Here is a 17635-nt window from a genome sequence, read left to right on the forward strand (position 1 = left end):
GGAGAGAAAGAGAGCGGGGTCGTGATGAAGAAAGGAAATGAAGTAAAGTGAAGTAGGAACAGAGGATAGAGTAGGAAGGAAGGAGGGACATGAAATCATACAGGAATAAAAGTGAAGTAGGGATCGAAGCAAGGAGTCAAGGGAAGGAAGACGAGTGAGAAAATATTTGGCACAGAAACTGAAGTTTGTGTTTGTGCAGCACAAACTCATGAAATGTGTCAAATAACAGGTGTGTGTGTGTGTGTGTGTGTGTGATGAATCAGACTGAAACTGCAGTCGGTGCTGTGAGATGATTGGTCGTCGCAGTTCTAATAAAACATGACTTCAGCCAATTAAACCTTCAACAGTTCACCTGAAAGCTGAAGCTGGAACCTCAGAGTGTGTGTGTGTGTGTGTGTGTGTGTGTGGCCAACTGTGTTTCGCCTCCATATGATATCCTGGGAAACACAAAACCGCCAGTCACCATGGAAACGCAGGCAGATCTGCTTACAATGAACAGAAGGAGAGTGTGTGTGTGTGTGTGTGTGGTCATTCTTCCGGCTCACATGGATCAGTATAATGTTCAGCATTGACGATCGTATGATTTCTGATATGCGGCTGTACTGTGATGTCACGCTGCTGCTGAGGCTCCTCCCTATTAACAGTCCCAACAAACAGCGTCTGCTCCCACAAACAGAGCTGTGACCTTTAGGTTGTTGGTGACCGAGGTGTGTTTCCTTCATGCAGCAGGAGACAAATGGTTGGTGCCGCTCTCAGACTTTCACTAGCACGTGCTTCAGTCCAGTTCAAACAGACGAGTTATTAAAACGTGCTGTGCCTGTACGCTGCTGCTGCTGCTGGCTGTTCCCTGCCAGGGTCTCCACAGGGGATCATTTCCCTCCATCTGACCTGTCAGAGCTGATTCTGGTTCTGTGAAGTTACCTGTTGCTCTCCTGATTTAAAGCCTGACTGAAGGTTAAACTGGTGATTATGAATGATCTGAGTTTACTGTTGGAGCTGTTTATGGAAAAGTTTCACACGAGGACTGAAGCTTTAAAGTGGCAGAGACTCACCCAGCCCCACAGTAATGAGAACCAGGAGCAGTCCAGGTTCCCCACAGAGACACAAACACACACACGCGCTCTCTTCCTGTTCGGGGGGCTGGATGCAGGAATGCTGGGAATGTTGGTGTGTCTGGTTTTTTTTTTTTTTTTTTTTTTTTTAAACGTGTGTGGTTTCAAAGTGAAACTAAACTTTCTGTGTTTCGTGTTTTCTGTCTGGATTTTCCCTTCGTTCATGTTTAAGATCGCCCCCCCCCCCCCCCCCCCCCCCCCCTTGTCTTTTTCCCTTTTTAGTACGACTTTGTTTCACGCTCTTAAATTAATCATGAAGGACTTCCTGTTTGCATCCCCTCTGCTGAAGGTCCACCTTTATTTAGGCCACACATCGGGCCTAGCTCGTAACAGAGCAGTAGGTGGCCCGGGTTGGGCCCAGATGGGTTTGAATAATAATAATAATAATAATGGAGTGGATTTATATAGCGCTTTTCAAGGCACCCAAAGCGCTTTACAATTCCACTATTCATTCACTCTCACATTCACACACTGGTGGAGGCAGCTACAGTTGTAGCCACAGCTGCCCTGGGGCAGACTGACAGAAGCGAGGCTGCCATATCGCGCCATCGGCCCCTCTGGCCAACACCAGTAGGCAAGCAGGGTAAAGTGTCTTGCCCAAGGACACAACGACCAGGACAGAGAGCCCAGGGATCGAACCGGCGACCTTCCAGTTAAAGATGCGATTCCCAACCCCCTGAGCCACGGTCGCCACGAATGTGTACACTGTTGTGTTTGGGTCTTTAACATTTAAACTGAGGGGAGAAGTCACTACTTCAGCAGCTTTCTTGTGTCTGCTCTCACCGTTCATCACATCAGTTTACTGTGACGCTGATTAAATACTGTAAAACTCTCACACTTTATGGGAATAACAGTTTAAAGAGGAACTGTTTGTTACCATAGCTAGTCTTCACCAGCTGTAACACGGAGCACAGCGAATCTTCCTGGGCTTAAAACCATAAATCAGCATCATCCAGAACAAGGTTCAGTTCAGTTTTATTTACACAGCACCAAATCACAACAACAGTCGCCTCAAGGTGCTTTATACTGTAAGGTAGATCCTACAAAAATACAGAGAAAAGCCCAACAATCATATGACCCCCTATGAGCAGCACTTTGGCGACAGTGGAAGGAAAAACTCCCTTTTAACAGGAAGAAACCTCCAGCAGAACCAGGCTCAGGGAGGGGCGGGGCCATCTGCTGTGATTGGTTGGGGTGAGAGAAGGAAGACAGGATAAAGACATGCTGTGGAAGAGAGACAGAGATTAATAACAGATATGATTCAGTGATTTTCGAGCTGCAGGCTGATCACATGAAGAATTTTGGCTGGTGAATCTTTTTTAACGTTACCTACCGTCCAACTCTGAATATAACACTTAACGAGCTTGTAGTTTGTGTTGTCGGAGCTCTAAATGGTTTCTAATGCCATGAAATACAGATTTCTTATATTTCTTATATTCCTGTTCGTCGGTGCACATGAACAGTTTGGATCGATTTCTTGGGCAGAAAATGTGAGTAAAATCATTTATGTGGATCCAAAGAGTTGAATCTGTCAGAGAAATCCATTTTATGATGGTGTAAAACGTTGCTGATGTTCTGACCTCACAGGAATGTGTCTGTGTGGTCGGGAGGGCGAGGCGGCGTGTCGGTGTGACATTCGCCACGGCAGCAACACAAGTTTAGACTGTGAGCCGGCTCTCAGTTTGTGGAAGAGCAGGGAGAGGCTTCAGCAGCGGCTCGTCCTCAGTGAAAAGTCCCGGTGTTTTCCCCGAGGCCTCCAGTGCGAGGAGCCTGCATGAATGGGGCGTTTGGTTCGACGGCGGAGTCGTCCCGAGGGCCCTGACCACGAGGAAGCCGGATGACTGAGCGAAACGCAGCGTGACGCTTGCGGGAAGGACAGAGCGTGCTGTTATCTACAGATTAACAACATAAAGAGCGGCTCGCTCTCCTGCCGTCAGCTGCAGGAACGTTTGGTCCATCTGTTGTCTGTTTGCTGCGACCTGACCTCTGACCTCTGCACTGATGGCTGCTTTGCGAGAGCCGAAACAGTTTCCAGTTTGTTTTTAGCAAATCGCTGTGTTTGATGGTGGATGGTGACGGATTTTAAAGACTGTGGCTCAGTCATCAGTTTGGTGTCTATCAGACGCGACAGTTCAGAGGTTTGAGCTCGTTTTGTAACTCTCAAACTAAAAACCATTAAAGATGGACGTAGCCACTGTGACACATTTTGAAGCCTCAGTGTACACTCAGAAATGAGTTCATAAACACAAAGCAATAATTTTCATTACAATTCAACAGTAATATAGAAAATGAAAGGTTTATCATGTAATCAAATTTTAGCCTGCTGCCTGATTCCCTTGTCTTGGAGGCAGCGGTGGAGTTGGAGGGTGGGGTGTGTTTCAGCTAATATTAGCTAGACTGTGAATTACTGAATAAAATCCCAGAATTTCCCCAAACCTGGAGCTCAGACTTCCTGGATGGTCTGTTAGCACAGTGACCCCACAGCACCCAGTTGGTCGGGTGATGTCATTAGAATAGTTCGAGTGCTCCACCAGCGCAGACACGCTCCAGTGGTCCAGTTCTGGGACTCCAACTAGCTGCAGTGAAGCTAGCAGACAGCTAGCAGCTGCAGCCGCCTGTGTCACCATCCGCCTATCAGTCAAAGTAGCCACGCCCCCAATAATGCAAACTTTAATACAAATTAAAGGCACCGTTATTCAGCTCGTCCCTGTTTTTGTTAATCTTATCTTTCATTCTGTAAGTTTCATACGGGTGTTATGAAGGCGGAAATTATCTAGAGAGACCAAACCGTTTGCGCATCAGGCTGTAAACATGTTTATTTGTGCTGTAAAGACTCACTGCTGCCTCTGCTGGACGTTAGAGGAACTGCAGGTTTTGGAACATGAGCACTAACTTCATTGTTAGTATAAATATGTATGAATACCATTTTACCACAGTGGAAACACAGAGCAGCAGGTTTATGAAGGAATTCAACATTCCAGGTTTTCCTTTCAGCCGCTGTCACGAAGCTGTGTCCTCTCAGGAACTTTTTTTTTTTTTTCCTTTCTTTTCTGTTGTGTCTTTAGGGCCTTCCTGTCCTCTAGTTCCAAGTGCCCTTTGATTGTGAAGGAAACTGTGCAGACACCTCAGGTTTCCTCGCAGTTTCTTTAACCCTCTGAGGTCTGGATCCTCGTCATTGTTGAGTAGACCTATGTTCTCCTGTGGCTTTGATCTCCTGGAAAAAATGTTCTTGAATGGGACAAAAGACCTCTTCCTGCCTTCACAACATGTAGACTTGGGGTTACTTTATATCATCATTTAGGACTGATAATATTCTCTCTGTTTGGTTATTAATTGGCCTTTTCTCACTATAATCATGGTTAAACTGTGTAGCCCATTATTTTCCCCTCAAACCCGCCCTTTAAGTCTGTAAAGGAACTTTTATTCCTGGGATGAAACTTTTGATCGCTACTGTGTGCTCGTTAAAATGTACATGAAGTAATCTCAGGCCAGTCCTTAATCTGTGATGGAATGTTTTTATAGAAAAAGTAGCAGAGTGCCGACGCCCCCTCCTTTGCACATGAGCGAAGCAGATCCGGCGAGCTCGGCCTTGCTTTCACATCCAGCCTCTGTAACGTGAGCCTGTCACGGTGTGTAAAGGTGACGGTTACCGTGCGGTTGCCAGAGAAGGATGCGGGTTTTTTTATCTGATGGTCTGTTATCTGGCCTGCCTCATTAGCGAAGCTCAGCCAGCAGGTTCTCTGACCATCACCGCTTTGCTGGCTCGGATGAATTCAGATGTTGATGGTTCGGCTTGTTTCAGAGGCTTTTTCGGTCACAGTCAGTGCAGCGAGCAGCAGAGCGTGGACGAAGCAGGTCTTTGGTATTCACTTTAAGTATCCGGTCTCCTCCCCTGTGATTGGTTGTGAAGTTAAAGCAGCATCAGTGTGTAACTATAACTGATCGCTTTGAGCTTCCAAACATCAGCTCCTCAGAAATAAGAATTAGAGTTTCACTGATGTTTTTAATCAGATTATAGATAAATAATAGTGCAGGATGAGGCTTGATAGTGCATTTAAAAAAAGGCTAAAGTCATTATTGTGATTGTTTTGGTCAATAATCTCAACTTATAATAACTCAGCTTGGACCTTTTTCTGCTTATTTTGACTCTGTGGACTCTCCTAGAGTAGCTTTCTATGATTAACAGTTCAAAATAATCCACCTGTGTCTCGCTGCGGCCCCTCGGGTGAAATAGCAGTTTTAAATTCTCCCTCTAAACATGGCTTTCTTCTGATTGGCTGCCCCTTAATTTGAACATCTGATGGGTGGAGCGTCGGTACCTGATATGACCATATTAGGGACGTCCTCCTCCCTATGACGTCACACAGATCCATGTAGGGGGAAAAAAAACAGGATTACTGAGTGTTCAGAGCAGCTTTAAGCTCCCAGGGATTACTCGCTATTAAGAACTATGAAGAGCCGCCACTGGAACAGGAAGTAAGGAAGAGCTTGTCTTGACGTTCATCAACACCACTTTTCTTTTTTTTTTTCTTTTTTTTTCTTTTTTTTTTTTTTTTTAAAGCCATAAAGACTTGATGGCACAGACGACGAGGCAGGACGCCACTAATGATCCTTGATCAGAAGCTTTTATTTCCTCATCATAGATCTTGCTCTTGATTAACAGCACGAGACCAAACGGGACCTTTGTAGTGACGAGCATTAAATCATCATCTCTCTTTTATGACTGGAAATAAACTATCAGACAAATTAAAATGAGATTAATTGCCTTACGTAACGTATCTGTGCGGCTCTGCGCTGAGATGTGAATGTGCTTATTTTGAAAATGTTTATGGGGGCTGTAAAATAGGATTGGCTAAGATGTCGGCCATCGCGCTGACCCTCCTCGCTGTTACTCGGGGGTTTTCTGACACGCTCATTTCACTTGTTGAACTCACTAACTGCACACGCTGCGTTTGGCTGAAAGTCATGGCCTTCAGTGACTGAAGCTGAGGGTGACAGCAGAGCTTCTGTTTGCTGAAGACGGCTGTGGGAACCGCTGGACAGCCTCAGGCAGCTGGCAGCCAGTGCACGACCCCAAATATCAAATAATGATCATGTAAAATCTTTAAAACAGGATGTACGTCAGTGAAAACTCTGATAAATAATAATCGGTGTGATTTAGAGTCGTCGCAGAGGGCGCCGTCTTAAAGGAAGTCTTCCTCGGTTGAACTCTGTGCCTCATTGTCTGCGTGACCTCTGCTCTCGTTTTATCTGACAAAGGTGTAACGGCGTACCTGCCTGTGGGTGGAGTTTTAATGAGGAGAACAAAGGCTGGCTCTGCAGTTCAATTTCACTTCGGGCTCGTTTTTGTCCTTCAGATCGTTGGAGGATGACAAATGTGCGCGTGCAAAGATGAGCCGCGCTCCCGTCTCCGTGGAGCTCGCAGTTATTTCAGGGTCACGTGAATATTTGTTCCATGTATTGTCTCAGTGCTGTGACCTTTGACCTTTCATCTCCTCGATGTTGCCTGTGTGTCCAGTTGGTAACGCAGGAAGTCAAGCTCTGCAGCCTCCGCCTTTTCCTAACCTGCAGAGTGTGTGTGTGTGTGTGTGTGTGTGTGTGTGTGTGTGTGTGTGTGTGTGTGTGTTTACATATCTTTGTGGGCACCAACAGCCCTAATGGGGACCAAAATCCTGGTTCCCACAAGTTTGAGGCATTTTTCAGACTCAAATTGCGGTTTTAGTTTCAGGGTTACAGTTAGGTTATCGTTAGGATTAGGGGCTAGAGAAAGCATTACGTCAAGTAGATGTCTCCAAAATGATATGACAACATGACTGTGTGTGTGTCCGTGCACGCACTGATGGACGGTGGGAGCAAACAGGAAGTACAGGCCGGACTCGGACAGGAAGAACATCTCCACAGTGTTCTCTAATATTAGCTCTGAGGGTTTCTCAGGATGTTTGAATGTCTGCATGTGAGTGATGAGCTCGGAGTAACACACACACTCCACCCTGTTTCCGTCTTCTTTGTATCCGTCTTTCCCCTCTAACACACACACACACACGAGCCCAGTGATGTGGTTTCCTTCAATAAGTTTAAGAAGAAGTTTTTATTGAATGTATTACTTTATTGAAGCAGCTGCAGGTGGATCGTATGAGCCTGGATTGGACACACGACCTGTAGAATATTTGTGCAGCTTTTCAAAGTCCACCTGAAGGACGTGCGTGGTTGTAAAACGCTGGTATTCGGGGCACCGCTGCACTTATCTTTTGATCTGTGTCCGATATGAGATAAGCTGCACCTTATTTATAGTTAGGAGATGAGCTCCAAAGAGGAAATTGCTGCAAAACAGCAATTTCCACTGCAAAACATCAGACGTGACCTGCAGCAAAATTAAAGCTCAATGAAGTTTTTATTTATCGACTTTGATTGAACCAGGAAGTCTCGCCGTCTGTGTGCAGGGCGCGTGGGCGGGGCAGCGGGCGCGCATACCCAAAACGTGTTTAAATACAACAGAACCAGGAGCTCTGCAACAGTGTGTGCAAATCAGTGCACACAGCTGAGTGTGCGCTTTATACTCAGTATGAAGATTATGACCTGATGAGTCTGCATCACAGTTTTTGGCCTTTATCATAAAAGAGCCACATTTAGCCAAAAACAAAAATCTGTGTGTGTCTCTAACAACGACGCAGTGTTTAAAGTGTGACTCTGTGGTCGATCAGTGTGTTCACACTCTAACGCTGGCGTGGCCAACTCCAGGCCTCGAGGGCCGGTGTCCTGCAGGTTTTAGATCTCACCCTGGGTCAACACACCTGAATCAGATGATGAGTTCATTACCAGCCTCTGGAGAAATACAAGACATGTTGAGGAGGTCGTTTCGCCATTTGAATCAGCTGTGTTGGATCAAGGACACGTCTAACACCTGCAGGATCCCGGCCCTCGAGGCCTGGAGTTGGACACTGCTCTAAAACGTTTATGAGTTTGGTTCGTGCACAATCACCTGCAACATAATCGATTCAACACCCAGCAGCCTGATTGTGACTCAAGTTTAATCCAGGTTTCCTCTGTGATGCTTATTGTTTTTTTTATTGTAATGTTATGATGTATTTATGCATCTCCGGCTTCTGAGGTCCAGCAAAACGAAGGCCGAGGCGACATTTTTACTGTTGGGACCTGCAAAGAGTCAATCACAGCAATAATAATAATTCAAAATAAAAAAACAACTTGTCAAATCTGCAGAGAGCTGCTGGAAATCAGACAAAGCTGAAACAGTCATTTTGTTCCTGTGGATATGAACCTGAGGCGTGTGCTCACTGTGACGTCCACTTTGTCTTTACTCGTCATCGCCAAAGAAGTTGGATCTCTGCTCCTTCAGAGAGGAAAACGTTATTATTTGTGCGTGAACCACAGACTGAAGCTGGTCAGCTGACAGGAAGCAGATGGTTTTACTGTGAACACGTATCCCTGTGTTTAAAACTGTCTGATAAGACCCGGCTGCTTCCTTCGGTTTGTTGAAAACGATTTCTGCTCAGGGTCTCGGTGCTGCAGGGGACGTGGACACTTTGGGGTTTGAAGGCTGAGGATGGTGAAAGTTTTGGGGCTGATTGAAAGCGTCTGCCCCTCCCAGGGGGGGAAACTGTGGCTCTTTAAACATTTACTCACAGAGCGAATTTTAATCTTATCAGTTTGACCTTTTTCACATGACGCAAAGAACAAAATAAACGGGATCATTTAAATATGAGTGTTGTGGAGGCGGCGCCCTGCAGCTATTTAAGCACAGATTTAAGAATCAAATGTTTTTGCTTCACATTTGCAGTAAAAAGCTGCAGATTAGACTAAAGTTCCTCTTTAATCTTCAGCTCGATCGGCCCTCTGCGCTCTCTCCCTCTCTCGCTCTCCTCCGTCTCCTCCCCTTATGCCAATGAGTGGGTGACATCATCGCTGAACTGTGATTGGCTGCCGTGGGAGTAGCCTCTCCCTCTGGCGGCCCCTCCCCCCTGCACTCTCGCCTCGTCTGCTGAAAGGTGTTTTCAGTGTCTGAGAGCTGCTGCTGCTGCACACCGCAGGACAAACCACTCTTTCTCTGCCTCCCTCCACCTCCTTTCTCCGTCTGCTCCACCTTTTCATCGAGCAGGGTCTGAGCGTGCGTTTGAACGGAGGATGGGTGGAACTGAGGGGAAGGCGTGATCCCCGGAGACTCTGACAGATGGATGAATGGAGGGAAAACAGAAGCATGATGCCGCCGCGCGTCTGCTGAGCCAGCGATTGTTGGCTCCACGCTAGTGAAACGGAGACTCTGCAGTTCTTCTGTCCTCCTCTCAGCTCGACTGAGGAGCAGGGAGCGTTCCCCTCGGTGTCGGAGCTAAAACTGGGATCACTTCTTTAAACTCACTTTACGTTCTTGTGCTAAGGACTCTTAAGGAGTCGGTGGTCACCTGGAAGCTGCTCCTGCTGCAGAGAAGTTGAGGCTCTGAAGTTTGTCGCCGTGGAGCTCGAGCTCATCCTGGGGGGAGATAACCTCTGCGGGCTTGTGTGACTCACTTATAAACTTTCTGCTCCATGTGGACGAGCTCCATCTAAGTCTTCTGTGGAGTTTAATCATGGAGCTTCAGAGCGCCACGGCCGGCCTCCCCGGCCCCCTCGCGCCTGGACCCCTCTCCCCAACTTCAGACTACGGCGGCCCCCTGTCCCCGGGGTCCGGATGCCCCGGCCCGTCTCACGTCGCCAGTCCCGGGCGAGGCCCCAGCCCCAGCCTCAGCCCCGTCAGGGGGTCCAGCCCCGGCCCCGGATTCTCGGGCCAGGCTGCCTTCAACTACAACCAGCTGGAGGGGAGGTTCAAACAGCTTCAAGGTAAGATGAAACAAGGAGCCCTCAGTGTGTGAGGAGCAGCGCATGCGGGGGAAAGCTGTGTGGGCCTGGGTTTAGGGTTTCCTTTAATGCTGTGGGCTGCAGTTTGTTTGCATTTGCACACTTGAAGGGTTGAAACAGTAGAAGGAGCCGTAGGAGGCTTTCAGAGCAGCAGCAGAGCTCCAGAGAAAGTAAAAGGAAGTAAAGAGGAGTGCGGTCGCGCTGGGATGGTGGCTGAGGCGTGCAGGTGTCGCCCTGACTTTATTAATCATTATCACCTTATAATGAAATCAGAGCTGGCTGTGGATGAGTCAGCAGCTTGACCTTACCTCTGCAAATAAACCGCGCCTCACGTTCACACACTGATCACAACTGACGGGCTGACGGTGACCCGCTCGCCGAGGAGCGGTGCGGGGGAGGCAGGGAGGCGCTCCCACACCCACATTTTTTCACGTAGCTGTGAAGTAATCAGGCTGGAGCTCCTCAGCAGGATGCTGGCCTCCCGACACACGTGCCGTTTGTCTCTCCTGACTTAAAGCTCAGGAATGTGCCCGTTATTAATCGATGCAGCGATGACATCGCTAAATGAAACCAACAGCTGAAGTTTTTCTTCTTTGTTCCGCTCTGCTTATTTCCAGCTCGACTGGAGCAGCTTTGCATGATCCGCAGCTGGAAATAAGCCTCCTGTATCTCAGGCTGACGTACGTCGGCTCCAGAAACCAAACCGTGTAGTTGTGTTTGCTTGCATGTGTGTGAGCTGTGTCGGTGTTTTTCAGCAGGCAGCAGGAAACTTTCTGCCACACGTTTACACTGAAGGCTTGGTTTGGTTTGTACGATGGAGCTGCTTACATGCTCTGAGCACAGGCTCTACCCGGGAATGTTGGTAGGAAGTGGGGTGGCTATGTCGGGCGGTTGGTGGTTCAATCCCAGACCGCTCCAGTCCGCACAGGAAAGTATCCTCGAGCGAGATGCTGAACCCCAAGTTTCTCTCTGATGCGTCAGACAGAAATCACTCAGGAGTGGAAAACGTTCCTGCGTGGAAGCGCGAGTGGCGTGTCTTCTGTTGCTGAAGGAGAGCAGCGGCGCTCAGGCGTGTAAACACATTTAACCTCCCGACTCATCGATGGACGCTCGTATCGATATGAGCCGTTAAAATCGAATCGTCCTTGCACGCACAAACACTTCAGTTAAAAATTAGCAGCAGGCTGAATTTAGCAGAAGGCTAATGGAGCCTCATCGACCCGCTGACGCCCACAAACCTCCAGAGTGTCTGAAAGTAGCTTCCTGGCTGTTTTTTCTTTGTTGGGGGGGGGGGTCACGCTGAGGTCACTGAGTCTTTGTGATGTTCTGTCGTAAGAATTTGACCGAATGTGAAAACGTCTGCACTCGAGCACAGACTGTACTCTGCTTTGAAAGCCTGGTTTCTTCAGTCCTGAGATTCCTGCTGTAACACGCGTTACTGATGCACACGCGTGTGCCGTGTGTCCGAGTTTAGTTCAGAGGCTGCTTCATGACTTCTTACCGAGTTGATATGTTGGGATCTGTCACACTCGATGTTTACGTGAGCGTGTTAATGCTGGTTTATGTCATTCATCTGGCTCCGCCTACCAGGGCTGACCTTTATCCTGTTTTTGACCTGCTCACAGAACCAAATCATTCAGACGTGAACTTATCAGATGTGTTTTATCTTAAGTGTTGCGCGGCATGTTCTGTTAGAGCAGAGGAAGAATCTAAATGTGGGCTGTGATGAAACATCAATCAGTCCATGAGGACGTCGACCCTCAGAGGGGTTTGTTAGCTCGTGCTTATGAAGGCATTCGAGGCTCTAAATTCATGTGCTGTCCCGTGTGGGGCTCAGGTGGTTCGGTTCCCAGCGGGTTATGAGCGTGGAGGCAGTCAGCCATGTTTGCTCCAGTTAAGAGAATAATCATGGGGGGAAGCGAGTCGGCCTGCTGCACAGACTCATGTTGGTAAATAAGAGCGATGCTGAGTGGATGGATGCTGGTCGCTGATGTTTCCGGTCCGGTTGAGTTTATTTCTGTTGGGAACTGAACAAGACGTGGTTTGTAATTGATGTTTGCATGTGTGGATGAATAAATGACCCAGAAGGAGTCGGGTCCTTTGTTGTGCTCCAGCGGCCGTGCGCGGCGCACGCTGTGGTTCACGCCGGGATTCTAACATGAATGTAGAACAAACGGAGGCTGAGGCAGAGCGGTTACTGTAGCGCTGTAAAAACCCGCCATCTCCTGAAACGCCAAATCCCTCGGACGCGCTCTGCTCACAAAAACAAAACCACCATCCCTCTGTGCTCTAATCATCCCCCTCCCCTCCTCCGTGGTCCTGAGTCAGCCAATCAGCACACATCTCGGTGGTTTGGGATTCCTTGAGCTCTGCGCGGTGGTGGAGGGGGGGTATTAGAGGGGGTGGGTGGTGTGGGGAGGGTGTCTAACATGATCCGAGCTCGCCGCGTCCCTCCCTCTCTGTGTCTCTAAAAAGAAAGAAAACACCTCGGCCGCCTCATCAATGTTTCATGAGCTTCTGCAGAGCGTCTGCGGGCGCCCCCGGCGCCCCCGCCCGGCCCGCCTCCTACCTCCACCCTCTTAGTGAAATTAAAGGAAGCTCCTTTCGTGAAATTCACACAAAGGCGGGGTGAGATGCAGCCTCGCTCCTCTCCCTCGGCCCGTGTCGAGTTGCGTTCGGGACGACTCGCTGAACCCGGCCCGTGATGCCGTTAGCACAGGATGCTAAGCTCCTCCGGGGCCATTTCATGTGTTTCATAAGCCAAAGTGTGTTTTCATGGTTCGGTGAATGACACCGACTGATTGGTTGGAAGTAGATTGTGTGACAGTCCTGGTGGTTTCCTGCTCGCCCCGCCCCCCGTCACAGTTCCAAAGGGATCGGCTGCTGGGTGTGTTGAGTATATATGCTTTTATTTGATCATCGCAGGCTTTGATTGCACTGAGATTTTTCCACTCGTACGTTTTTGCAAACAGAAAGATTTAGTGCTGCAAATCTTCGAGGCCGATCCTTGGAGCTCAGCGTCTGATGAGCTCATGCAGGAGTTTGTCTGGAAATCTTTTCAGCGCTGATTTAAGATTCAGGAACTTCTCTGTATGACTGATGATGTGCAAAGTCCTCTCTTTAACTCTATAAAGCCGGAAATTAGATTAAAAGTTGGACAAAACCCAGCTCCATAGCTGTGCAGGATCTACCCCCCCTCCTGCCCCCTGACAGCTGGGGCGGGCTCCCACCATCAGCTGTAACCTTCAGCATGACGTGGAGCCTCGCGACTTAAAGGCCTTCGCCATCAAAGCTCAATGATTAAACTGGAGTTTTTCTTCGATCTCTAGAAGAAAATATTTGGTTAGTTTGTCCTGTTTTTGATAGCCGTCATCATTTCTGGATCAAATCAAAGCTTGGTGGTGACGACGGACGCAGGAACCAGCGGCGTCGGAGGCGGGAGCAGAATGGAGTGATTGTTGAGAGCCTGAAGGTGGCACGAGGAAGCGTCTCAGGACGGAGCTGTGCGTTTCAAGTCTCAGTCCGTTTCCACTCGCAGATCTGCAGCTTGAAAGGACTCTTTCATAGGGACGCTCCACTGAGCACGCTCGCAGAGGGGGCGGGGCCAGTCTGAGCCCAGAGAGAGAGATGCATAAAAGCTAAAAATAAACAGAGGTAACGTGTTTGTTTGTGTCCACAGCTGCACACAGCTGTTTGAGAAGAGAGAAGTTCACCTCAGACCACAAACCAGCGAGGTCACGGCGCCTCGTCACGGCGCTTCAGATGCTGCTAATCAGTTTCTGAGGGTTTTCTGCGCTCAACCACCGGAAAGCCACATGACTCATCCAACAGAGCTGCTTTCAGTGAACATGCATTTAAAGCACGTTAAGGGAGTGAAGTAAGCACCAGCGCTTCTGTAATAAAACTGAGAGTTTGCAGATTTATTGACTCTTCTTTCTGATTTCCTGAGCTCGAGCCTGGAGCTGCTTCTCCAGGTGTTCTCAGGACTCAGGGGGCCGTAATCGGACCCGTCTCAGACCACCTCCGAGGTCTGGATGGTCACGACTGAGCAGCAGTGGAAATAACCCACAGAGTCCTTCATGAACGAGCAGCAGGGCTTTAAAATCCCTCCAGACTAACAGGAAACCGTCAGCTGATCTGGAAGCTGCTCGCGGTGATAATTTCACGTCAGGAGCTTTTAATAAATCACAATGTTCTCCATTCATCAGCTGCAGACGGAGCAGCACATCCACCCGCGACGCCTATTTTATTGTGAGCTGATTATTCATTAAACACATCTGGTTAATAATCAGTCATCACAGCAGCTTCAGAGCAGACGCTGGTTTCTGTGTCTGTGAACACCTTTACAGCCTGTACGCAGAATCTGCCCCCACGTGGGCCTTTAGAGCGCCACACCACAGGGACGCCAACCACGGCTTGCATACCCGGGTTCCACAAACCTTAAATTCTCCGTTGCTGACGTAAAATGACGACTTATGGCAGAACGCCATGACCTCATGACCTCCCAGCACGGAGCCAGCGCCTCGTCTGGGACAGTTGTAGCTTCGGAGTTGTTGAACCAGGCGTCGAATGTTTTCTGTTGTAGATTATTCTTGTGAAGGCATCTGAAGCGCAGACGTCATTACAGAAGGTTTTAGGACTCGTATCAGTCCGGTCATGTGACCACTAACCACACGTCGTGTGAACGAGGCCCGGCCGTGCATGAGTCTGCGAGCACCGGGCGCTAAAACAAGTGCCCCAAGTTCAAGGATTCATGACTGTCATCAGGGAACGAAACGCAGTTACTGAGGTCTGAGTTCAAATCATCAAACGTCAGAATAAAAGTCATCAAAACAAACAAAAATAATTTGTTAAATGTGAAAAACGACCCGTTAGCTAAACACGGATACACGGATCTCTCAGCAGCAGTCAAACTGACACAAACAGGAAACGGAGCTGCTTTCAAAGTAAAAGTCACACCTTTTGAAACATGTTAGCCGCAAGCTTTTACTTTGAAGGCGAACGTTCTCGGGTTTTACTGCTGCTCCGTGCCTCGTTGGCGAGCGTTTGCAGACAGGTTGGCGACCCGTCGGGGAACACGTGATCCCTCAGCGGCGATGTCACGTGACCTCGGAGAGGAGCAGCAGCAGCTCGTGACCCAGTCGTCTCAGACTTATTTATCATTGATAATCAGGGTGATTGATCCTGACGCGAGGCTGTGACGGTCGCTGTTGTGAGCCGGCTTCGTCAGCGTTACAGCGCCGACCAATACTTGGAGCCACGCATCCGGGCGCTGCGGTGAAGCTTCTGTAATGAAGGAAAAGTTGATTTATATCGATGGCGTGCATTTCCTGGCGTCCGACGGCGCGGACACACACTGACGGCTCTGCTCGTGAGCTCGGCTTTGTTTGTGGGTGACAGTGGCGCTGAAAAGCCTCGCCGGCTCCTGACGTGTAGAGAAAGAGAGGAAGGAGGAAGGCATGGAGTCTTTATTCAGCTGTCAGCGTGACAGGAACAGCATGCCACACACACACACACACACACACACACACACACACACACACACACACACACACACTCTTCTTTGTGTGTCTTTAGTGTTTTCAGGCGAGCAGGTGTGGGAATGAGACTTCAGTGATTTCGTAAGCGCGTGTTTTGTCAGAGCGAGTGATCTTATCTCATCTCTGGTGTTGTGTAATGACCTACTGCAGGAATGTGAGTGTTAGAAGGGTTTGGCTGCTCTATCAGAGCCGGCGTGTTGCCTCGAAGGTCAGACTGTGTGTAAGGAATCCGTGCCGCTGTTGGCTCGGCACGAGGATCCACAGAGACTTTAATCAGACGTTAAACGTTGGGTCATTAGAGGACTCTTTGACGTCCTCGTTTATTTGACTTCTCGCAGAGCAGGATGTTAATGCACGACCTGAAGAGGGGAAGGATGAGCTTCAGCTGCGAGTTTGGACTTTGTCAGTCAAATCTAAACACAGGCAGGATTTTTGGATTTAGTCCTGAGCTGAACTTCCAGAGGATCTCATCGTGAAGCAACAGGAAGTTAATGCAAGAGTTATTACGCTCCACTGATGGTTGTCTGTACATCATACAAAAACATACACACAGGCCAAAACAAAGCACGAGTGCTGATAACTGACCAGATTCATTCTTCTGCAGACGTGCACACACGCCTCAGGCCTCAGATGATCCTGAAGCACAAAGCATGAGGCTAAAACTGAAAACGCCTCATTTTATAAACACAGAAAACACGCAACGGCCTGCAGCAACAAAAAAATGGAAAAGATAAAGTTTTGGAAAAGGAGACGACGTCTGAGAGGAAGCAGCCGTTTCTAAATCTGTCAGAGCAGCAAACAGAAACTATTGTTTCACCGTGTTTGCGTCTGTAACATCCCGTCCGAGCTTTGGCTTCCTTTCCTCAAACTCCCAGATACGCTTTCCTTTAAAGGCCTTTATCAGGTGTGTTTTTGAAATGCATTATAATCTAATATAAGCAGTGTTTCCTTCTTGAATCCGAATAGTGAAGAAGATTAATGAAGTGCGTGCATAATGACCCTGAGATCAAACCGACTGCTCACAGACTCTCTCGGACTCTTTGAGTCCTGCGACTAAAGATAATAAAGTTCAGTGTTTTTAACTAGAGCTGGACCGAGATTACTGCTGGTAAATAAGGACTGAAGCACTTTGGATTTAGAAGATTTGAGTCACAGAAGGTTGAAAAGTTCGAGTTTGCTGTTTGTCGACAGTTTCTGCTAAAAATCAGACAAACTGTCGGCGTGAATGTCCCGGCGAGGGGTGGGGGCGGAGAAACGAGCTGCATCTTGTTGGCGTTCTGCTCGGTGACATGAAGTCATCTTCCCGGATGAAAACGAGGGTCGGCTCATCGACATGAACCATTAACATTCCTGCGAAAACACAACAGCAGCAATCAGAATAAGCTCGAACAACGGGAACTCCGGCTCTAAGGCGGGGCTAAGGTCTGCTGTTTGGAGATGGACTGAGCGTGCTCAGTGGCTCTGATGGGCAAAGCAGCGAAACGGCACAGCGTCCTCTCTGAGAAACACCGTTCACAGGAAAGGCGGGGCCATGGCGTTGGTTGTGATTGGACAGTTCGGACGGTTCCCGTTTCTAACAGCGGCGTCATTTCTGCGTTTTCCGTCCGAGGAGACGAGCTCGCAGTATAAAAAGGTCTCAGCATGTTGTGCTGCTCACGAGACGCTGCAGCTCAGCAGCAGGAAGCGTCTCCTCATCGGCCTTGTGACGTCAGGAACCCAACGGTCCAACGACCTCCTGACTGATTCGAGTTCTGTCCAATTAAATTGCAGGGGGACAGCGGTGACGATGAGTCTGCACCGGCGTGGACAGGGATAGCCGCGATCCGTCCTGCCCGGAGGCGTCGCTGAGTCGGCGCCACATATGGCCTCGGTCGGTTTAACGGTCGATAATCAGCCTGTGTCCTCGCCTCTCAATGCTCCTCTGTCCCCAAATCTGGCTCGCTTCCCCCTCCTCACGGGAACACACTGCCGCTCTGTGTCACATCAGCCATTCAGGCGGAAGGAGAGGGCGCTGTGATTGGATGACAGGCCCCAGTATTGTGCCCTGTGATTGGCTGCCAGGCTCCTGCTGTCTGAGTTTCTGTGAATGAAGGTTTTAGTTTTCTGCTGAACATCTGTGCTCATTATTAACACACA

The 17635-nt window shown here is 48.8% G+C and overlaps 1 protein-coding gene across 2 annotated transcripts in view; it reads left to right on the forward strand.

Moving 5' to 3' along the window:
* LOC309720238 (spectrin beta chain, non-erythrocytic 1) overlaps positions 1-17635 on the forward strand; it is a 101698-nt gene that overhangs the window by 37500 nt on the left and 46563 nt on the right. Inside the window, exon 1 of one of the 2 annotated variants that reach the window (XM_082556938.1) lies at positions 9125-9941. The exons of the other annotated variant lie outside the window; for it this stretch is intronic. Within the exon in view, the coding sequence (XP_082413064.1) occupies positions 9692-9941 (250 nt within the window). The 5' untranslated portion in view covers positions 9125-9691. Of the gene's footprint in view, positions 1-9124; positions 9942-17635 lie in introns of those variants that run through there. 2 annotated transcript variants of the gene reach the window in all.

Source organism: Aulonocara stuartgranti (genome assembly GCF_965226115.1).
Source record: "Aulonocara stuartgranti genome assembly, chromosome: 13".
NCBI lineage: Eukaryota > Metazoa > Chordata > Actinopteri > Cichliformes > Cichlidae > Aulonocara > Aulonocara stuartgranti.